The sequence below is a fragment of the Zea mays genome, chromosome 2, assembly GCF_902167145.1.
Source record: "Zea mays cultivar B73 chromosome 2, Zm-B73-REFERENCE-NAM-5.0, whole genome shotgun sequence".
Taxonomy (NCBI): domain Eukaryota; kingdom Viridiplantae; phylum Streptophyta; class Magnoliopsida; order Poales; family Poaceae; genus Zea; species Zea mays.
Window position 1 is genome coordinate 32725676 of NC_050097.1, and position 24144 is coordinate 32749819.

Consider the following 24144-nt stretch of genomic DNA (forward strand, 5'->3'; position numbering starts at 1 on the left):
TAATCAAAGGTTTAGGGTTCTCAAATTCACCTTCCGAAGATCTACTGAGACTATTAGTAGATATTTTCACGAGGTGTTAAGTGCAATTGGTGAGCTACGCACTGAGATGATCACCCCTCCTTCCACCTCTGTCCATCCCAAAATTCATGTTAGTAGAAGATGGTACCCGTACTTCAAGGTACTTTCCATTCCATTTAGGATTGCACAATAACCATTTAATTGAAATATGTTAGTATTGTCTTTGTTTTAATAATTTTAACTTAAACATTTAGGATTGCGTTGGTGCCATTGATGGCACACATGTATTGGCTAGGGTTCCTAGTTCAATGAGAGCAGCCTTCATGGGTAGAAAGCACACAACGACACAAAATGTTCTAGCAGCTGTTGATTTTGATTTGAGATTTACCTATGTTCTTGCTGGCTGGGAAGGTTCAGCTCATGATGCCTTGATTCTATCGGATGCATTGGAAAGATCTGATGGCCTCATTGTGCCACCAGGTAATTCCATAACATGTTTGAATATGCTTTTAAATTACTTCACAATCAAACTAACTAGAATTCTTTGAACTAGGAAAATTCTATTTAGTTGACGCTGGTTATGCTGTTAGACCTGGATTTCTACCTCCATACCGTAGCACAAGATATCATCTAAGAGAATTTGGTGGAGGAAATCATCCACTCAATCCAAGAGAACTCTTCAATCTAAGGCATTCTTCCCTCCGAGTAACAATTGAGAGAGCTTTCGGTGCCTTGAAGAATAGATTCAAGATTCTATACAACAAGCCTTTTCATCCATATCCGACACAAGTTAAGCTTGTGTTAGCATGCACCATCCTTCACAACTGGATTCTTAGATATGGGCTGGATTCACATTTTCCTTCGGAAAACACTTGGGCTCCAAACATTGCCAATGTGGAAGGTGCCATTGATGCAGTTCATGATAACCAAACTTGGACCCAACAAAGAGATGCTATATCAACTCAAATGTGGCAGCATAGGGGGTCTAGCCGTGTGTAATTTCTTTGTGGTTTTCTTCTAAGAAACATTGTAATCTGCAGTGATGTTTTTGTTATCAGCCTTACAATCTGAGAGAAATTGTGATCTGCAGTGATCTTTTTTGTGGAACTTAATTATTTTTATATGCTGAGAGAAATTGTGATCTGCAGTGATGTTTTTTGTGGAACTTAATTATTTTTATATGCTGAGAGAAATTGTGATCTGCAGTGATGTTTTTTCTGGAACTTAATTAATTTTATATGCTGAGAGAAATTACTTTCTGCTTTGAAGCTTAATTATTTTTTTATATGCTGAGAAAACTGGTCCTATGCTATGATGCCATTTCATTACCTCTTCTCTTGACTTCAATTTTATATAGACTATGGAAGTTGAGCAAGTTGCTGCTGGTAGTACCTCAAGGACTGCCATGCGCTGGACCCCTGTGATGTCAGGCTTTATCCTCAGGAAGTTTGCAGACTTGGTCGGGCAAGGAGTAAAAACGGATAAAGGGTTCAAGGAGGTCCATGTCAACTCTGTTGCCAAGGCATTGACTGAATTCAGTGGCCAAGAAGTCACAGGAACCCAGGTCTACAATCATTTGAGGAAGTGGCGTCAAAAATGGATCAGGGTTTGTAGGCTCAAGGACCTAAGCGGTGCTCATTGGGATGAGAATACATTCACAATCATCCTTGATGATGAACACCTGCTGGGCCATACAAAAGACAACCCAAAGGATGCTGAATTCCTCAATGTGCCAATTGAAAACTATGTGCAGATGCAAATTATATTTGGAGCTGGGCAGGCTACTGGCAAGTATGCCATGGCCTCAAATGAGCCCCTTGGCACCATCTCGGATATCACTGAAGGTGCTGGTGCATCTGAAGAACCATGTCTTGTTGGTACTGGTGCTACTGCCTCTGGTTCTGCTGGTGCCAGCCCTTCTCATAGTGGTGCTGGTGCTGGTAGTTCCTATGGATCAAATGGAAAGAAAAGGAGACTCAGTGATGAAGAGCTTGGGATTATGGCAGGACTTACTGGAGCTGTGAACAAATTGGCTGAAGCTGTCCAAGCACCTGTTGTAGTCCAGACCACAGATGTCCACCCTGATCTGTATCAAATTTGCATGAGTATTCCAGGTTTCACTGATGAGGAGTTGATGACTTGCCTTACCTACCTACTGGACAACAAAAGGCAAGGTGATGGCTTTGTGAAGATGGAGCCTAAACACCGTGTGCTTTGGCTAAGGCAGCACCTTGCAAAGATTTGAGCAGACCAGTCCTATGTCTATGATGCCAGACCAGTCCTATGTCCAAGCACCTTGCTCGATGCGTAGTACTTTGATATACGCCTAATACTTTGCTCTATGCCTATGACACTGAATCTGGAACTGTGGATGATAATTAATAATTCTGAGACTTTGGTCTGTGATGATTTTATATTTAACTGTTGCCTTTACTTGCCTATGATGATATGTTTTATAATGATGATCAATCAAGGGAGTATGACTTGGTGCTTTGTTTTCCTTGCTCATTTTGTGAATTTTGCCTATGATGAAATATGTTTGACTGATGACCATTCATGGGAGTTTGACTTACTGCTTTGTTTTCCTTGCTCTTGGTTTTATTTTGGGTCAGGCAACCAAACATACTCTATCCTTTAATCTGATTTCTCCATCTGCCCTATGTTTTCCCATGTATGGTCAAATGAGGTGTTTATTCATACAAATCTGAGGCAATTTATTGTATTTACTCTCATGGGTTGATCAAGTGATTGTAATTGATAATAATTTCTGAGGCAATTTATGTGATCTATATAATAATTTCTGCGGAAAACTATACACTGACTGTTTATGGAGTTGTTGACTTCCCTGTTTATGTCCAACCAGTGATGATAACCAGTGACTGTTTATGGTGTTTACACTGACTGTTTATATTGAACACTGACTGTTGATCAAGGGGACACAGTCAGTTTCTGGTATAATTTCTGGTATAGTGATGTTTATGGAGCTTGGTTCTTCTGTTCAAAGTGCTTCTGTGCAAAGTGAACCTAGTTTCTGTGCAAAGTGCTTCTTCTGTTCATCTTGAAGGACCAAGTGTTCAGTTCATCTTGAAAGTCCTGAGCTTGGTTCTTATTTCTGTGCAAAGTGTGTTGGTTCCTGTTCTTATGTTCAGTTCCTGTTTGTTCTTACTGTTCAGTTGTGCAAAGTGGATTCTGACTGTTCAGTTGTGCTCTCCCAGTTTATTCTGTGCAAAGTGTGTGGTGTTCCTGTTTGTTCTGTGCAAAGTGTGTGGTGGTTCAGTTGTGCTCTCCCAGTTTCAGGAGGTGTTCTGTTCATCTTGAAGGACCAAGTGTTCTGTGTGTAATCTGTGCAATCTGTGATAATTTCTGTTGTAATTTTAGTTCAAATCTGTGTAATCTGTGCAATCTGTGATAATTTCTGTTGTAATCTGTGCAATCTGTGATAATTTCTGTTGTAATCTGTGCAATCTGTGATAATTTCTGTTGTAATCTGTGCAATCTGTGATAATTTCTGTGTGTAATCTGTGATTATATTTTTAGTTCAAATCTATTGTAATTTGTGTAGTAGCGTTTAAAATTTTAAAATTTGGCGGGAGCTTCATTGTACAGAAGAAAACTGTCGACAACCCACCTAATTGAGCCAAGCTAAAAAAAAGGGAACCAAACAATGTATAATATGAGCCTGGTTTATTTGGACCAGGCAACCAAACAGTCTTTGTTGGCTCGGTACATCCGGGCTCTTCTGAGCCTGGTCCTCTTACTGGGCCAGGCTCAGGCTGGGCCAGACAACCAAACACATCCTATATCGTCTCATACGTGTTCGATGAAAAAACATATTTAGAATATTATTGATGAAAAATAACTCCTGATACACATCTTTCTTGTAAATATGTTGATCATTTTTAGTAAAAGATGTTGTAGCACTTTGATATGTTATTTAGTGGAGTATGATACGCGGATAGCTTGCATGTAGAAATTGAAAGATAGTGAGATTTGGTTTTATAAGAGAGATTCACACAGCTCGCAAAAAAGAAAGAAAAACTACAAATCTTTTGTCTTGACGTTAGTGGCTGATTGTTGCCTGCTACCTGGTTGGTCTGTTTGGCACTCTAACGCTACGGTTCCGGCAAAAGTGAGTCACGTTTTCAACTAAAAATAAAGCTAAATGACAATGTTTCATATATTGAAGCCATATGGCCATATGGGGTTTAATTTACACGTGAGAATAACGATGTATATCACTCAGTCCTAGGGCTACAGAAGACACGATTTACAATTAGAGCTGTTACTGCTAGTCAAGCTTCGGCCACCAAGACGACATACAGTGAAGTCCGTTGTAACGATCAGCAATGCACTGCTTGGTGATTACCTTCTGCGCCTGAATATCGATGAGAAGTGTCAATACAGGATATCATAACAGGGGTACGTAACGGGAGATGACAATCAAAGGCGAATGACAGATACCGTGAGGATCAAATAGGGGCTCAATCAGATAACCACATGTTTTAGTGAAGAACACTTCCTACCACTGAACCAGCAAGACAAGAACCCCAATGGACCTGGTATTGTTGGTTCACGAATATCAGTTTCTCTTCTTTGTAACGCTCTTAAGAACTCTTCTGGGCTCAAGTTCCCATCCTGATTTGTGTCGAACACATGGAAAATGATGTCTACTACTCTATCTGTTAAGTCGACCCCGCAAACCTACAACACAAACCAAAATGAAAAATTACATAGCTAGACATCAGTTAGAAGCAAAATAACATAAATAAGCATGCCAAACCTGGTAAGAAAATCTTACATGTTGCGCTGCACGTTTTAGATCCTCCTTCGTCAATAACCCATTCAATTTACCGTAAGCAAAGATAGCCATCGACAGTGGCTCCAATCTTCGTCGCAAATCAGCAAATGCCTTAAACTCCTGAAGTTGCAAATAAACATCCATGAGAATAATAAGATAAACTGAGTAGAATAATTTTTTTGATATCAAGAAGGCAAGTCATACCTCAAAGGTGATGCGTATGTCCTTCAGATCTGGCTCCTTGACCAAACTATCAACTCTATCAAGCAGCTTGTTGATATGGTTCATGTCAGCAGAAGCAACCATGGACAATGCAAAATCCTTTGCTGGTATTGTTTTAGACGATTTGACATCATAATGACTGAACTCCAGTTGAATAATCTGAATAATTGTATGAAATATTCATAAGTAAATTGTGTAGAAAGCAAAATAAATAAATGGTATCAGATAAAGCCAAGTAGTACTCCCTCCGTCCCAAAATATAGTTCTCCGTCCACATTCGAATAATTGATAATGAATGTAGATATACATACAAACTATATTCATAGGTTAACTAATGAATATATGTTTAGTCTAAAATGAATTATATTTTGAGACGGAGGGAGTATCAGATAAATAAATTGTGTAGAATGAAAAGAGAAGCTGTTTTAGAACACAGTGCATCTAAGCTCTATTAGTACATGTTGTACCATTTAAGAACTTCAGTTAAGTTTGGAAAATTTTCAATAGCCTACTTAAAGAAATAAAGTCAACGTAATTCTATAGCAATCATTGAGGCCATGGTTTTTAAGGGCTTGTTCGTTTTAATGCTAAATCATGTGGATTGGGTGGGATTGAGTCGTCTTAAATCCATAACAAGGCAAAAATACATCTCAATCCCACCCAATCCATATGGAATTGAAATAGACGAACAAGGCCTAAAGCGGTATGACGAGACAAGGTGTTGGACCACCGCATGGACGTCTAGGCGGCGCCTAGGCGTTGGACCCCCACCTGGACGCCTAGGCGAGGCCTTAAGAACAGTGATTGAGGCAATTAGAAAAGGAAGTCCACTATTTGGTAGGTAGGCATATGCATATCTATGCCATGAAAAAGGACAGACCGAGTGTTGGTGGCTCCCACATGAGTGAGATCTAGGTAAGGAATAACCGAGGCAAACCTTACCCCTCTATTTTTTCAGAGAGACTGCGTCGAGCCTAGACCTTTGCCTCAATGGGAAGGCTTCTCACCACTGCACTAGACATGTGCTATGAAAAAAGTTGTTTAAATAATACATAAATGTATTTTTCTTCCATGTTAAGTCAGGGTCAACTTTTATGGACAATTCATCATGTTGGATCAAGGTATGAAAGAAGCAAACCACCTCATCATGCAATTCCTTCAAAATTTTAGAAAACTTGTCAAAGTGTAGAGGTTCATTCCCATCACTCCCAAAGAAGTACTCGACCACCCCACCATTTTCCACAGGCTTGCCAACTTTAAGTCCAATACGTAAACCATCCTTATGAGTCGACCCTTGTCTGTTAAAGGACCGCATCAGTGCCATTATTTTCTTAAACTCTTCTCTGTCTATCACCCTGAAAAGCGGCATGTCCTAGATGAGAACAACAAATTTACAATGAAGAAGGTGGACAAAATTTGTTCATACCCTTCTTTTACCATCAACAAACAAGTCAGATGATTGAACATGCTCATAACGAGCAGGTCTTTTTTCTTGGCGAGATAAATTAACTGCATGCAATGATCACAGGTAAACAACAATACAACACAAACAAGACCATATTAACTGTCCTCTTGTTTATGCATGAGTACAGAACGACATACCTTTATCAGCATTACTAAACAACATATGTTTACACAGGAAAAGAAATTTCAAACTGAAGCAAACAGGACTTGAAGAACTAAATTTCCTCTCAAAACATCAAATTTATTTTAATCGTTTATCAAAACCAAATAGAAGTGTACAGGTTGAGAAAATTCTGGTCAACAGATGTGTTTCAGCAGGGTCGGGGAACCTATTCTGAAGACTTAGAGCAACGGTAGGATAAGAACTCACCCACTGTGGTCAATGTCGAACATTTTGAAGGCCACAGTGAAATTTGACTCATGAATGCTGAGCAATGTCACAAAAAAAATGTACCTGTCAGTACAACACCGACAATTTAGAAACCAATCATATAGCCTGTGCAACAATGCATCAGATGGCAAATGGCTAATGCACCGCACCATGACTTTCAATATATGCAGCATAGCTATGGTGTAACATCATGATTTATTAATATATACGCTACATCAGTTATCCTGAACAGGTGCTAGACAAACACCTACAGATTTCATAGCATTCTTACAGCAAATGATGAGTAGTTATGCAGGAGTATGAATCCCTAGTTCAAGATCCTGAATTGGGCCATCATTTTTCTTTCCACTTACTCAGCAAAGGAGATGAGGCCATCATTATTTGTGTCGAACTGCATAAAGAACTCTGATGGAGCACAGTGCAATTCTCCAGGGCTCCGCTCCCCCCTTAATCTTCCTTCACGAACTACCGTGGACTCTGATGGAGGAAAAACAGGGACTACTGCTCTCATCAAGTCAGCAGGCAACATGTAAACTTCCCCTTCTCGATTCCTCACAGACGCAAAGTACTCAAAAATCTATTCATAAATATAGCCATATATTTAGAAATTCGGTATGCCAAAAACTTAATAGAATTTCCCAGAACTGCCCTTAATGCATCGCTTCAAGCATTACCTTCTCAGGAGGACTGAGAAGCCGTATCCTCTTCTCGTAGTTGAAGAAGACCCTTCTACGAAATGAGTCTGTAGAGAGAGTAGATTAAAGAGGAGGACAAAATGATAGGATTATGATCATATAAACACATTCAGAACCCAACCATTTTTCCATGGTTGAATCGGTCAGAGACGATATCCCACAGGTAACGGACCTGGAAAATGAAATTCTTACTTCACCATTTATGATGGATGAAGTCAAGAAGGCAATCTTCCAGATGGAACATAATAAGGCACCAGGACCTGATGGCTTCCCAGCTGAATTTTATCAAGTCTTCTGGGACGTAATCAAAGACGATTTACTATGCCTCTTTCTTGAGTTCCATAAGGGAAATCTGCCCCTATACTGTCTCAACTTTGGTATAATTACTTTACTCCCCAAGCTAAAAGAGGCCAAACAAATTCAACAATTTAGACCTATATGCCTGCTTAATGTGAGCTTTAAGATTTTTACCAAGGTAATGACGAACCGTGTGGCTCTAGTAGCACAGAAAGTCATTAAGCCTTCTCAAACTGCTTTCATGTCAGGAAGAAACATTATGGAGGGAGTCGTTATTTTACACGAGACGATCCACGAGTTACACAGGAAGAAGCTTGATGGCGTCGTACTAAAACTCGACTTTGAGAAGGCCTACGACAAGGTCAATTGGTCCTTTCTCCAACAAGCTTTGCGCATGAAAGGCTTTTCCCCCCAGTGGTGCAATTGGATCAGCCAAATTGTCAAGGGAGGTAGTGTCGGTATCAAAGTCAATGACGACATTGGCCACTACTTTCAAACAAAGAAAGGACTTAGACAAGGTGATCCTCTGTCTCCGATCCTCTTTAATATCGTTGCGGACATGTTGGCCATTTTAATTGAGAGAGCAAAGAATACTGTTGACTTAGTAGGATTAGTACCACACTTAGTGGATGGAGGACTCTCTATACTTCAATATGCTGATGATACTATCCTATTTATGGAACATGACCTCGATAAGGCCAAAAATCTTAAACTAGTGTTAAGTACTTTTGAGCAGCTATCGGGTCTTAAAATAAACTTCCATAAGAGCGAGCTATATTGCTATGAAGAGGCTAAAGATTTTGAGCATGAATATGCAAATCTTTTTGGGTGCAAAACTGGTTGTGTTCCCTTTAAATACCTTGGAATCCCCATGCACCATAGGAAGTTATCAAACAACGACTGGAAGATAATTGGGGAAAAAATTCAGAAAAAACTCAGTAGTTGGAAAGGAAAATTGTTGTCAGTAGGGGGTAGGCTAGTTCTGATTAATTCTGTGCTTACTAGCCTTGCCATGTATATGTTGTCTTTCTTTGAGATACCGAAAGGTGTGCTTAAAAAACTCAACTACTATCGCTCACGTTTCTATTGGCAGTGTGATGAACACAAGAAGAAATACAGGCTCACTAAGTGGAGCATCTTGTATAGGCCTACAGACTGTGGGGGTTTAGGCATCCAGAATTTGGAAACCCAAAACAAGTGTCTTTTGAGTAAGTGGCTTTTCAAGTTAATTAATGAGGAAGGCATTTGGCAAAATCTTCTAAGAAGGAAATATTTGTCACATAAAAACCTTGCCCAAGCTCAAAGACAGCCCGGGGATTCCCATTTCTGGTCTGGACTCATGAAAGTGAAAGACCAATTCTTACATTACGGACGTTTCAAAGTTCATAATGGAAAGGAAACTAGATTCTGGGAGGACAACTGGGTTGGTGATAGGTGTCTTAAAATCGCCTATCCTAACCTCTATCAGATTGTGCGCAAAAAGTCCGCAACGGTAGCCGAGGTGCTAAGCACCACACCGCTAAATGTGACCTTTCGAAGGGCATTAACGGGCGTTAACTTGGAGTCGTGGTACAAATTGGTGGCATGTGTCCTCAACACTAGCCTTACAGGTGATAGGGACATTTTCATTTGGAATTTACACAAAAGTGGGGTATTCTCAACACGCTCTTTCTATAGGGTATTGATTTGTGATGGTATTGTTCCACTTAAGTCCCCAATCTGGAAGATTAAGATACCACTTAAAATTAAAATTTTCCTGTGGTACATCAAAAATGGAGTTACTCTCACTAAAGATAACCTTGCAAAGCGGGATTGGAAAGGAAATCTAAAATGTTGTTCGTGTAGTTCCCTAGAGACTATTGAACATCTTTTCATCCAATGTCGCTTCGCCCGCTTTATTTGGAATACAATACATATCACCTTTGGAATTCAACCTCCCTCTAGCACCCACGACTTGTTTGGTTCTTGGCTTGCTGGTTTTCGGCCAGCATTTAGAAATCAGATTTGTGTAGGTTTTTCTGCTATTTGTTGGGCTATATGGTTGAATAGAAATGATATGGTGTTCAATTGCGCCAAGGCTAACACTTTCATGCAGGTTATTTTCAGGGCGACATATTGGGCACGTTCTTGGTCGCTGCTGCTTAGAGACGAGGACGCGAGGACCGATCTGAACAGGGCATGTCGCTTATTGGAGTCGGTCGTTATGGAGGTGTTCGCTAAGTTTGGGTGGAAGTTCTCAAATAGAATTGCGGCTTAGTCGTCTAGCTGTCTTGGGTAAACTTGGTTTTTTGAGTCTGTTTGTGAGCCTAAGCGCTTGTTGGATGTATCGATACGCTGTGTACGCTGTCTTGGATGGTGTAGAGGCTGGGACCTTATTTCTGTTCCATTATCTAAAAAAAATATAAACACACTGCTCAAATTTGCAAAGCTTGAAGAAGATAAATACAATGCTCTCAGACAATTAAGCAACACTACACTCATCAAGCAGTGCATATTTAGTGTTGATGTTGATCAAAAAGCAGACATCGTAACAGACTTCACTGAATGGTGCTCCCGTGCCATGTATAGTTTGGAATCTAGTGGCCAATTGGCTTATCGCATATTCCTATATATAATAGGATCGGTACAGCCGGGGGAAAGCAAACGTGGCTTATCACGTACTCCTATCTACAACAGGATCGGTACAGCCAGGGGAGCACCGTACAGGTCGCAATTGAAGCAAGCAGGCGGTCAAAATCAGTAGAGGTGACACCCTTCGGTAAGATGACCCAGCACCTCTTGTAGCTTTACAGAGCAAAGCTTAAATACAAACGCAAAACAATAAGCCAAGCCACACTAAACAACAGCGGCGGCGGTGACCACCAAACCCCTCAGCAAACACGGAGACAGAGAGGTAGGAACAAACGGGAAAGGGAGGACGCTCACCTGCGAACAGCAAACACGGAGACAGAGATAGCGCAAGAGGAGGAAGCAAACGGGAAAGGGGAGACGCTCACCTGCGAACAGGAACCACCCCTTCTCCTCCCGCGCCTCCGTGGCGCCGGCACAGGCGACCGAGATCTGGTCGCCGGGCGCCTCGCCGGAGTCGGCAAGCGACGGCGGTTTCAGCCACAGCCCGAGCCCGGAGCTGGCCACCGCCACGGCAGCGGCGGCGATCACGGCACCCGTCTCGGTCGCCGCGGCGCTGGAGAAGGCCCGAGCCGGCGCTGGAGACCTCAGCCGGCAGACGGCTGATCGAAGGAGGCGAGACGCGCGGCGCAGGGGAGCCATGACGGTGGAAGGTCGGTCGGATCAGCAGGCCTCGCGGCGCGGTGAACGGTTGCCGCGGATAGGGACGAGGTGGTTTACAGTAGGAAGAGGAGGACAGAGGACTAGAGGCGGGGCGGCGATGCGTAGGCGCAAAGCAGTGGAGGGGGAGAAAATGAGGGGGAGGCGCGGGCGCGGCGGCAAGTGGAAGCCTGGGTGTGGTGGTGGTGTGGACTGTGGAGTCAGTGTGGACCGACCGACCGAGGGACGCGTCGCCGCTGTGGCGGGGACGCCTTTTGCGACTTGTCGGTGCGAGACGGTGACCAGACGCCCCGGTGCACGTGTACAATGTTACAAATGTAGTGCTCCCAGTGTCATTAATTAAACCAGAATTTTCAGTGTTTCGAGATAACAATTTAAAGTAGAATGACCAAGGGGGAAATAAAGGGGCTACCTTATTAATGTTGCAGACTTGCAGTTGTGCCACGTTCATTTTTTTTTAAGAAGCAGCAGCATCTCAAAAGAGGAAACTCATGGTACAGGAATCTCTACTACTACTTAAGTCAGTAGTGTAGGCGTCCATATTTTTGTTGGTGCACATTCTGCCTCATTCCCCCAGCCGCGTCCCGCTCCCCCGCAGCGCCGGCTCCCATCCATGGCTGCGCGACGCGAGATCGGCTCCCCTTTCCTTGCGTGAAGCTAGATCGGCGAGATCGAGCCCACAAATCGCGCTCCCGCGTGCCCCGCTCCGGCAGCCCGCGTGCCCCGCTCCCCCAGCCGCGTCCCGCTCCCCCCGCAGCGCCGGCTCCCATCCATGTCTATGCGACGCTAGATCGGCTCACCTTTCCTTGCGTGAAGTGAGATCGGCGAGATCGAGCCCACAAATCGCGGGACGGCATGGCAGCCTTGCCCCGCTCCCCCAACAGCGCCTGCCTGCCCCTTTCCTTGCGCGACGCGAGATGGATCGGCGAATCCATGGATCCATAAATCGCCGGTCTGCCAAATCCGCCGTGAATCCCGCCCGCGGAGCCTTCTTTCTATGGCGACGAATCTCGCGCTCCATCCTCGAATCAAGCAGCGGCGGTTCCTTCCATCCTCGAATCGAGCAGTGGAGGCTTCCTTCCATCCAAAAATCAAGCAGTCGCGGCTTGAGTTGTCCTCTGCCGCCACGCGCGCGCCGCGCTCCTCCCGCTAGGACGAACCGCCGCCTGGGACGAGGACCAGTTCTCGGACGGAGCCGGCGGTGGCACCAACAAGGCTACAGCGCAGAATGGCAATGCTGTGATGCTGGGAGGGGGCGCCGTCGCCAGCGTCAGGAGGCTACTGTTGGAGCGGCACAAAGTGTTGCAGCGGGTGAAAGTCGCCTAGAGGGGGGTGGATAGGCGAAACCTGAAAAATTAAAATTTTATCCCCCAACTAGATCCCTTGATTAGTGGTTAGAACAAGATATACAATTATCGGAGTATAAAAACTAAGTCCTTGCCTGTAAAGAGTATTGCTTTCAAATAATGCGGAATTGATAAATCAGTACTACTAATAAGTCTATGAGAATAAAGCAAGAGTGCTTAGGCAAGGAAAAGCAATAACACAAGTTTTCTCTTGCAATGAGTTGCTTCACTAAATGTGAGTTTAACTTAAAGCAACACCAAATAGAATTAGCAAAGAGTAGTGCAAGAGAAACTTAGAAGGGAAAGAACAAACAAATCACAAGCAATAAGCACACGAGACACGGGTGATTTGTTTTACCGAGGTTCGGCCCTCGAAGGCCTAGTCCCCGTTGAGGAGTCCACTTAAGGACGGGTCCTTTTCAACCCTTTCCCTCTCTCCACCGATCACACAAGGATCGGCGAGCTCTTCTTCTTTTCAAGGATCACTCTCGATCCCACAAGGACCACCACACTTTTTTGGTGTCTCTTGCTAGCTTTTACAAGCCTCCAAAACTTTGGAGGAAGTTCGATGGGAGTCAATACTCCACGCGCAAATGAACACAAAGATGTAGCACACACTATCTCTCAAGGAATCTCACAAGGCACTAGGGCTAAACTCAATTGAGTAGCTCTCAATTGCTTGCTCTCTCTTTTGTGTCACTTGTGTTGGTTGTAGTGGTCCAAATCTTGTGTATAGGATGGATCAATGAATATATGTGGTTGGGAGGGCTTGAGTATGTCAACTAGATGACTTGGAATGTTGCTTGGGCTCCCCCACTTTGAAGTGGCCGGTTTGGGTGGTATTTATAGCCACCAACCAAAATGTAGCCGTTGGAGAAGGCTGCTGGCGATGGGCGCACCGGACAGTCCGGTGCACACCGGACAGTGTCCGGTGCGCCAGCCACGTCATCCTATCCGTTGGGGTTGGAGCTGGTCGACCGTTGGAGGCTTTGTCCTCATGTGGCACCGGACAGTCCGGTGCACACCGAACAGTCCGGTGCCCCTCTGTCCTTCTGCTCTGACTTCTGCCGCGTGTACTGTTGCGCACTGTTCGCTGTCAGAGTCGACCGTTGGCGCGAGGTAGCCGTTGCTCCGCTGGCGCACCGGACAGTCCGGTGTACACCGGACAGTCCGGTGAATTTTAGCGGAGCGGCCTTCCATTTTCCCGAAGTTGGCCAGTTCAGAGCCGCTTCATTCTGGAGCACCGGACAGTCCGGTGAATTATAGTGGGCTGCGCCTGAGAAACCCGAAGGTGAAGAGTTCGAAGGCAATCCTCCATGGTGCACCGGACATTGTCCGGTGCCACACCGGACAGTCCGGTGTGCCAGACCAGGGAGCACTTCGGTTTCTTTTTGCTTCTTTGTTTTGAACCCTGCCTTGTTCTTTCTATTGGTTTTTGTTGAATCTTTGACACCTGTAGAACATGCAATCTAGAGCAAACTAGTTAGTCCAATTTATTTGTGTTGGACATTCAACCACCAAAATTATTTAGGAAAAGGTTTAAAGCCTATTTCCCTTTCAATCTCCCCCTTTTTGGTGATTGATGCCAACACAAACCAAAGCACATATATAAGAGCATAATTGAACTAGTTTGCCTAAGGTAAGTGCAAAGATTGCTTGGAATTAAACCAATATTGATTTCATAAGATATGCATGAATGGTTTCTTTATATTTTTGATATTTTGGACCATGCTTGCACCACATGTTTTGTTTTTGCAAACGTTTTGGAAATTCTTTTCAAAGTCTTTTGCAAATAGTCAAAGGTAGATGAATAAGAATTTTGAGAAGCATTTACAAGATTTGAGATTTTTTCCCCCTGTTTCAAATGCTTTTCCTTTGACTTAAACAAAACTCCCCCTTAAAGAAATCCTCCTCTTAGTGTTCAAGAGGGTTTTGATATTAATTTTGAAGAGGGTATATCAATTTGAAATTATATCACAAGTAAGATACCAATTTGAAAATACTTCTTTAAAACCAAATTAAAAGACTATACCAATTGAAAATTCATCATTTCAAGACCTTTTAAATTTTGAAAATTGGTGGTGGTGCGGTCCTTTTGCTTTGGGCGAATACTTTCTCCCCCTTTGGCATGAATCGCCAAAAACGGATACTTTGAGTGAAATATAAGCCCTTTCTATAAGTTGTCTCCCTCTTTGGCAAATAATATATGAGTGAAAGATTATACCAATGTGGAGAGCTAGTGTGGAGTGATGGCGAAGGATAAATGGTACCGATAGAGTTGAGTGGAAGCCTTGTCTTCGCCGAAGACTCCATTTCCCTTTCAATCTACGACTTAGTATAGAAATATACTTGGAAACATATTAGTCGTAGTCATGGTACGAGAATAATAAGATATATGCATTTGTACCAAAATGAAAGAGATATGATCAAAAGATATGTCAATTAAGCATGATCATAGTTCTATATAATATAGATTGCTCCCCCTAAATATGTGCCTTGATAGGAATACATATTTTGGCCTTGAAATGCCAATTGCACATAATGAGGTTAATGAGAACATATCTATACCATACAGAATGTGAAGTGCATTGTGTCCTAGTATAAGTGTGATGCTCATGACAGTTTATGCACTTATGAAAGCATGTTATAAGTGTCTTAAGCATTTTCCCTTAAGGATTTCAAAGAGGCTTAAGGACCATCCACCTTTGGAACAAAGGCAGCTTATCCTCGTTACAAGGTTAAGCTTTAAGCTCTTTGACAATAAGATCACGTCATCCAGTTTTAACAAAGATGCATAAATGCAGGAATGAAATGTTTGAGAGGATAAACTAGGTATGAAGCAGGGAAAAATGCATGGACATGCTTTCTCTTCCTTTTATACAAGATATGTAAGGAAAGTATAGAAAAGGAAGATTTTAGGTATAAGTTTGAATGAAAGGAAGTAGTTTTACCCTTTTGTACCTTCAAATAGAGATGCTCTCTTCATTGTGCTTTGTCCTTAGTCTTAGTTGCTTAAGACCTATACTCAAGACAATATATGGAAATATTTGCACAAGAGAGAGTTCTACAACTAGTGATCCTTTTCCAAGTTAATGTTAGATTAAATTAAATGGATCACAAATTGTATAAAGGCAACATGAATTCTCCTTTCAACTTAGTGCATATCAAGAGATATTGATTGATTTTATATGAGGCACTAAGAAGTATAAGTGTTAATAGAAGTTATTCAATGATCAAACAAATAACAGATGTGATCAAAAGAACAATATGAGCATTAGATTAACAAATAAGCTTATTATAGGAGAATCCAGTAAGCATGCTACTTTAGCAATGAAAGCAACAATCCTTGATAAGAGCGACATTATTTTAACAAGTTGGATTGATGTGTAGTAGCATACTAGATGAGAAACATTATTCTCATGCAAGAGACTATATGAAATTACTAAGATAAAGCAATAGTCTCAACATAATCAAAATATAGGAATGGACTCCCCCTAAAGATATGCATCAAGTAATTGAAAGAATTGATTTCGATGCATTCACTTTTAAAGACATAAAGGGAGACCCATTATACATCTTGATCAAGGCTTATAAAATTTGCAATAAACAACTTAAGTCTTATATTCTCACAATGAAAAAGATTTAGAATGCTTACAACCACACCATTGATTGTTGTGAAGACCTTATTGTCCAAGTAGGTGTTGTTGTCCTTGATGTTCTTCCTTTTTCATTTGAGTGTCCTCCCTTTGTAGTTGTCTCCTTTTTCTTCCAAACTTATTGAAAATACTCAAGAGAGATGTTAATAGTGTGAGGGAGTATATGATGAAGAATGATTTCTTTAGATAATTAATATACACAATTCATCATCCACAAGTCACACAGACATGAAGTAAAATCCTTATTAATAGTGTATATCATTAGAAAAGAGGAATATGCACCTTTTAAACATTTTTGATTAATCATAGAAAGTTTACTTCTTCATATTGAATTTTAATATCATACCTTAGAAGCATATTAATATGAAAATAAATATAGCAAAAGGCATGAATTAGATTCTAATGGACAAGTGCATTTAAAAGAATGAGATTGAATGCACTTCTAGATAAGTTTTTAGTCCAATAAAGAATCTATTCTTCAAGAATGATAATTTAGAGTAAGTTACCATTGAAGGGAACTATATTTGATTAAGAAGTTGAGTTCCCATACCTTTGCTTTTACCTTTCTTCCTTTGGGTGAAGAGTACCCATTGATGCTTGTGTCTTTTAATGAGTTGAGCATACTATTTTGTAGATTTTCATAAATATGCTCAAGAAATATGTTATTAGTAACACAAGCACTAGTTTCCCTTTTTGTAATCATTTTGACATGGAATGAAAAGTGTATTGCTACAGCATGGAAACTTTATAATATGAACTAGATTATTCTGAGAAGAATGCTTAGTTTGAACTTGTAAGACAAGCATATTCAATTCCTTAAGATCATGGGAATAAATCTAATTCATAACATGGAGAGCGATAAGTGTAGAAGAATCATATCCAATTTAAGCAATAAGACATACAACATAAATTATTGGATTGATTTTCCTTGGCATGATGGATTACACATTTCCATAGAGAAACTTATTCTCTAAATGTGAGACTACTTAGGTTACTGATAGTCGCCTAGAGGGGGGTGAATAGGGCAAAACTGAAATTTACAAATATAAACACAACTACAAGCCGGGTTAGCGTTAGAAATAAAAACGAGTCCGCGAGAGAGGGCGCAAAACAAATCGCAAGCAAAAGAAGAGTGTGACACGCGGATTTGTTTTACCGAGGTTCGGTTCTCGCAAACCTACTCCCCGTTGAGGAGGCCACAAAGACCGGGTCTCTTTCAACCCTTCCCTCTCTCAAACGGTCCCTCGGACCGAGTGAGCTTCTTTTCTCAAATCAAAGCCGGGAACAAAACTTCCCCGCAAGGGCCACCACACAATTGGTGCCTCTTGCCTTGATTACAATTGAGTGTTGATCACAAGAGTAAGTGAGAAAGGAAAGAAGCAATCCAAGCGCAAGAGCTCAAAAGAACACGACAAATCTCTCTCGCTAATCACTAAAGCCTTTTGTGGAATTGGAGAGGATTTGATCTCTTTGGTGTGTCTAGAATTGAATGCCTAGCTCTTGTAAGTGGTTGAGAAGTGGAAAACTTGGATGCAATGAATGGTGGGGTGGTTGGGGTATTTATAGCCCCAACCACCAAATGTGGCCGTTGGGAGGCTGTCTGTTCGATAGCGCACCGGACAGTCCGGTGCACATCGGACAGTCCGGTGCCCCCTGCCACGTCATCACTGCCGTTGGATTCTGACCGTTGGAGCTTCTGACTTGTGGGCCCGCCTGGGTGTCCGGTGCACACCGGACATGCACTGTTCCTTGTCCGGTGTGCCAGTATGAGCGCGCCTGACCTCTGCGCGCGCAGAGCGCGCATTAAATGCGCGGCAGAGAGCCGTTGGCGCGGAGATAGCCGTTGCTCTGGAGTCGCACCGGACAGTCCGGTGCACACCGGACAGTCCGGTGAATTTTAGCGGACTAGCCGTTGGAGTTTTCCCGAAGCTGGCGAGTTCCTGAGGCTGACCTTCCTTGGCGCACCGGACACTGTCCGGTGTACACCGGACAGTCCGTTGAATTATAGCGGAGTCGCTTCTAGAAATTCCCGAAGGTGGCAAGTTTGCGTTGGAGTCCTCTGGTGCACCGGACACTGTCCGGTGGTGCACCGGACACTGTCCGGTGTACACCGGACAGTCCGGTGCTCCCAGACCAGAGGGCCTTCGGTTGCCACTTTGCTCCTTTGTTGAATCCAAAACTTGGTCTTTTTATTGGCTGAGAGTGAACCTTTTATACCTGTATAATCTATACACTTGGGCAAACTAGTTAGTCCAATAAATTTGTGTTGGGCAATTCAACCACCAAAATTAATTAGGGACTAGGTGTAAGCCTAATTCCCTTTCAATCTCCCCCTTTTTGGTGATTGATGCCAACACAAACCAAAGCAAATATAGAAGTGCATAATTGAACTAGTTTGCATAATGTAAGTGTAAAGGTCGCTTGGAATTGAGCCAATATAAATACTTACAAGATATGCATGAATTGTTTCTTTCTTATATAACATTTTGGACCACGCTTGCACCACGAGTTTTGTTTTTGCAAAGTTCTTTTGCAAATAGTCAAAGGTGAATGAATAAGATTTTGCAAAGCATTTTCAAGATTTGAAATTTTCTCCCCCTGTTTCAAATGCTTCTCCTTTGACTAAACAAAACTCCCCCTAAAAGAGATCCTCCTCTTAGTGTTCAAGAGGGTTTTGATGTATCATTTTGAAATACTACTTTCTCCCCCTTTTGAACACGATAGGATACCAATTGAAAAATATTCAACACTGAGTTTTTGAAATTTGAAATAGATGGTGGTGCGGTCCTTTTGCTTTGGGCTCATTTCTCCCCCTTTTTGGCATGAATCGCCAAAAACGGAATCATTAGAGCCCTCGAAGTTACATTCTCCCTCTTTGGTCAAAACAAATGAGTGAAGATTATACCAAAGATTGAGACCTTTTGCTTGGTGCTCATGTTTTCTCCCCCTAGAACGGAGAGTTGCTTGAAGCGACGGCGAAGGATGAGTTACGGAGTGGAAGCCTTTGTCTTCGCCGAAGACTCCAATTTCCTTTCAATACACCTATGACTTGGTTTGAAATAGACTTGAAAAACACATTAGTCATAGCATATGAAGGGATACGATCAAAGGTATATAAATGAGCTATGTGTGCAATCTAACAAGAGAAATTGCGTGAATCAAGAATATTGAGCTCATGCCTAAGTTTGGTAAAAGTTTGTTCTTCAAGAGGCTTGGTAAAGATATCGGCTAATTGATCTTTAGTGTTAATATAAGAAATCTCGATATCTCCCTTTTGTTGGTGATCCCTAAGAAAGTGATACCGAATGGCTATGTGCTTAGTGCGGCTATGCTCGACGGGATTGTCGGCCATCTTGATTGCACTCTCATTATCACATAGCAAAGGGACCTTGGTTAATTTGTAACCGTAGTCCCGCAGGGTTTGCCTCATCCAAAGCAATTGCGCGCAACAGTGGTCTGCGGCAATATACTCGGCTTCGGCGGTGGAAAGAGCAACCGAATTTTGCTTCTTTGAAGCCCAAGACACCAAGGATCTTCCCAAGAACTGGCAAGTCCCCGATGTGCTCTTTCTATTGATTTTGCACCCCGCCCAATCGGCATCCGAATAACCAATCAAATCAAATGTGGATCCCCGAGGGTACCAAAGCCCAAACTTAGGAGTATAAGCCAAATATCTCAAGATTCGTTTTACGGCCGTAAGGTGAGCTTCCTTAGGATTGGCTTGGAATCTTGCACACATACATACGGAAAGCATAATATCCGGTCGAGATGCACATAAATAGAGTAAAGAACCTATCATCGACCGGTATACCTTTTGATCCACGGACTTACCTCCCGTGTCGAGGTCGAGATGCCCATTAGTTCCCATGGGTGTCTTGATGGGTTTGGCATCCTTCATTCCAAACTTGCTTAGAATATCTTGAGTGTACTTGGTTTGGCTTAGGAAGGTGCCCTCTTGGAGTTGCTTCACTTGAAATCCTAGAAAATACTTCAACTCCCCCATCATTGACATCTCGAATTTCTGTGTCATGATCCTACTAAACTCTTCACATGTAGACTCGTTAGTAGACCCAAATATAATATCATCAACATAAATTTGGCATACAAACAAGTCATTTTCAAGAGTTTTAGTAAAGAGTGTAGGATCGGCCTTACCGACTTTGAAGCCATTAGCAATAAGGAAGTCTCTAAGGCATTCATACCATGCTCTTGGGGCTTGCTTGAGCCCATAAAGCGCCTTAGAGAGCTTATAGACATGGTTAGGATACTCACTGTCTTCAAAGCCGGGAGGTTGCTCAACATAGACCTCTTCCTTGATTGGTCCATTGAGGAAGGCACTTTTCACGTCCATTTGATAAAGCTTAAAGCCATGGTAAGTAGCATAGGCTAATAATATGCGAATTGACTCAAGCCTAGCTACGGGTGCATAGGTTTCACCGAAATCCAAACCTTCGACTTGGGAGTATCCCTTGGCCACAAGTCGAGCTTTGTTCCTTGTCACCACACCATGCTCATCTTGCTTGTTGCGGAAGACCCATTTGGTTCCTACAACATTTTGATTAGGACGTGGAACTAAATGCCATACCTCATTCCTAGTGAAGTTGTTGAGCTCCTCTTGCATCGCCACCACCCAATCCGAATCTTGAAGTGCTTCCTCTACCCTATGTGGCTCAATAGAGGAAACAAACGAGTAATGTTCACAAAAATGTGCAATACGAGATCTAGTGGTTACCCCCTTATGAATGTCGCCGAGGATGGTGTCGACGGGGTGATCTCGTTGGATTGCTTGGTGGACTCTTGGGTGTGGCGGCCTTTGTTCTTCATCCTCCTTGTCTTCCTCGTTTGCATCTCCCCCTTGATCGTCGTCATCTTGAGGTGGCTCATTTGATTGATCTTCTTCTTCATCAACTTGAGCTTCATCCTCATTTTGAGTTGGTGGAGATGCTTGCATGGAGGAGGATGGTTGATCTTATGCATTTGGAGGCTCTTTGGATTCCTTAGGACACACATCCCCAATGGACATGTTCCTTAGCGCGATGCACGGAGCCTCTTCTTCACCTATCTCATCAAGATCAACTTGCTCTACTTGAGAGCCGTTAGTTTCATCAAACACAACGTCACATGAGACTTCAACTAGTCCAGTGGACTTGTTAAAGACCCTATATGCCCTTGTGTTTGAGTCATAACCAAGTAAAAAGCCTTCTACAGTCTTAGGAGCAAATTTAGATTTTCTACCTCTCTTAACAAGTATAAAGCATTTGCTACCAAAGACTCTAAAATATGAAATGTTGGGCTTTTTACCGGTTAGGAGTTCATATGATGTCTTCTTGAGGATTCGGTGTAGATACAACCGGTTGATGGCGTAGCAAGCGGTGTTGACCGCCTCCGCCCAAAACCGATCCGAAGTCTTGTATTCATCAAGCATGGTTCTTGCCATGTCCAATAGAGTCCTATTCTTCCTCTCCACTACACCATTTTGTTGTGGCGTGTAGGGAGAAGAGAACTCATGCTTGATGCCCTCCTCTTCAAGGAAGCTTTCGATTTGAGAGTTCTTGAACTCCGTCCCGTTGTCGCTTCTTATTTTCTTGATCCTTAAGGCGAACTCATTTTGAGCCCGTCTCAAGAATCCCTTTAAGGTCTCTTGGGTTTGAGATTTTTCCTGTAAAAAGAATACCCAAGTGAAGCGAGAATAATCATCCACAATAACTAGACAGTACTTACTCCCGCCGATGCTTATGTAAGCGATCGGGCCGAATAGATCCATGTGTAGGAGCTCCAGTGGCCTGTCGGTCGTCATGATGTTCTTATGTGGATGATGGGTGCCAACTTGCTTTCCTGCTTGGCATGCACTACAAATCCTGTCTTTCTCAAAATAAACATTTGTTAGTCCCAAAATGTGTTCTCCCTTTAGAAGCTTATGAAGATTCTTCATCCCAACATGTGCTAGTCGGCGATGCCAGAGCCAGCCCATGTTAGTCTTAGCAATTAAGCAAGTGTCGAGTTCAGCTCTATCAAAGTCTACCAAGTATAGCTGACCCTCTAACACTCCCTTAAATGCTATTGAATCATCACTTCTTCTAAAGACAGTGACACCTATATCAGTGAAAAGACAGTTGTAGCCCATTTGACATAATTGAGATACAGAAAGCAAATTGTAATCTAAAGAATCAACGAGAAAAACATTGGAAATGGAATGGTCAGGAGATATAGCAATTTTACCCAAACCTTTGACCAAACCTTGATTTCCATCCCCGAATGTGATTGCTCTTTGGGGATCTTGGTTTTTCTCATATGAGGAGAACATCCTTTTCTCCCCTGTCATGTGGTTTGTGCACCCGCTGTCGAGTATCCAACTTGAGCCCCGGATGCATAAACCTACAAAACAAGTTTAGTTCTTGACTTTAGGTACCCAAATGGTTTTGGGTCCTTTGGCATTAGACACAAGAACTTTGGGTACCCAAACACAAGTCTTTGACCCCTTGTGCTTGCCCCCAACATACTTGGCAACTACTTTGCCAGATTTGTTAGTTAAAACATAGGATGCATCAAAAGTCTTAAATGAAATGTTATGCTCATTTAATGCACTAGGAGTTTTCTTAGGCAACCTAGCACGGGTTGGTTGCCTAGAACTAGATGTCTCACCCTTATACATAAAAGCATGATTTGGGCCAGAGTGAGACTTCCTAAAATGAATTCTCCTAATTTTGCTCTCGGGATAACCGACAGGGTATAAAATGTAACCCTCGTTATCCTGAGGCATGGGAGCCTTGCCCTTAACAAAATTTGACAATCTTTTAGGAGGGGCACTAGGTTTGACATTGTCTCCCCTTTGGAAGCCAATGCCATCCTTGATGCCAGGGCGTCTCCCATTATAGAGCATACTTCTAGCAAATTTAAATTTTTCATTCTCTAAGTTATGCTCGGCAATTTTAGCATCTAAATTTGCTATATGATCATTTTGTTGTTTAATTAAAGCCATATGATCATGAATAGCATCAATGTTAACATCTCTACATCTAGTACAAATAGATACATGCTCAACAGTAGATGTAGACGGTTTGCAAGAATTAAGTTCAACAATCTTAGCATGTAGAATATCATTTTTATCTCTAAGATCGGAAATTGTAACTTTGCAAACATCAAAATCTTTAGCCTTAGCAATCAAATTTTCATTTTCTAATCTAAGACTAGCAAGAGAAATGTTCAATTCTTCAATCCTAGCAAGCAAATCATCATTATTATCTCTAGGGTTGGGAATTGAAACATTGCAAACATGAGAATCAACCTTAGCTAACAAATTAGTATTTTCATTTCTAAGGTTGTCAATCAACTCACGGTAAGTGCTTAGCTCACTAGATAGTTTTTGACATTTTTCTACTTCTAGAGCATAAGCATTTTTAACCTTAACATGCTTTTTATTTTCCTTGATTAGGAAGTCCTCTTGGGTGTCCAAGAGATCATCCTTTTCATGGATGGCACTAATCAATTCATTAAGTTTCTCCTTTTGTTGCATGTTGAGGTTGGCAAAAAGGGTACGCAAATTATTCTCCTCATCACTAGCATTGTCATCACTAGAAGACTCATATTTAGTGGAGGAGTTGGATTTAACCTTCTTCCGTTTGCCATCATTTGCCATGAGGCACTTGTGGCCGACGTTGGGGAAGAGGAGTCCTTTGGTGATGGCGATGTTGGCGGCGTCCTCGTCGGAGGAGGAGTCGCTTGAGCTTTCGTCGGAGTCCCACTCCCGACAAACATGGGCATCGCCGCCTTTCTTCTTGTAGTACCTCTTCTTCTCCTTTCTTCTCCCCTTCTTGTCGTCGCCTCGGTCACTGTCACTAGATATAGGACATTTAGCAATAAAATGACCGGGCTTACCACACTTGTAGCAAACCTTCTTGGAGCGGGACTTGTAGTCTTTCCCTCTCTTTTGCTTGAGGATTTGGCGGAAGCTCTTGATGACGAGCGCCAT

At 42.3% G+C, this 24144-nt stretch overlaps 1 protein-coding gene and 1 pseudogene across 2 annotated transcripts; one reads left to right on the forward strand and one right to left on the reverse strand.

The window, feature by feature from the left end:
- Window positions 1-4178: 4178 nt before the first annotated feature.
- LOC100382185 (uncharacterized) lies at window positions 4179-11255 on the reverse strand. 2 transcript variants are annotated; one of them, NM_001361627.1, is made up of 9 exons: window positions 10882-11255; window positions 7568-7635; window positions 7247-7470; window positions 6873-6956; window positions 6180-6393; window positions 5021-5197; window positions 4817-4936; window positions 4480-4719; window positions 4179-4393 (listed from the first exon to the last, which is right to left on the reverse strand). In NM_001361627.1, the coding sequence occupies exons 1-8, from the start codon at window positions 11153-11155 to the stop codon at window positions 4504-4506; spliced, it is 1377 nt and encodes a 458-aa protein (NP_001348556.1). In that variant the 5' UTR covers window positions 11156-11255; the 3' UTR covers window positions 4179-4393; window positions 4480-4503. The 2 variants fall into 2 exon arrangements, 1 of the variants encoding a protein (NP_001348556.1); NR_158539.1 differs by lacking the exon at window positions 6180-6393.
- A 773-nt stretch (window positions 11256-12028) lies between these two features.
- The window catches only part of LOC103648531 (potassium transporter 10-like), a 31183-nt pseudogene continuing 19067 nt past the window's right edge, over window positions 12029-24144 (forward strand).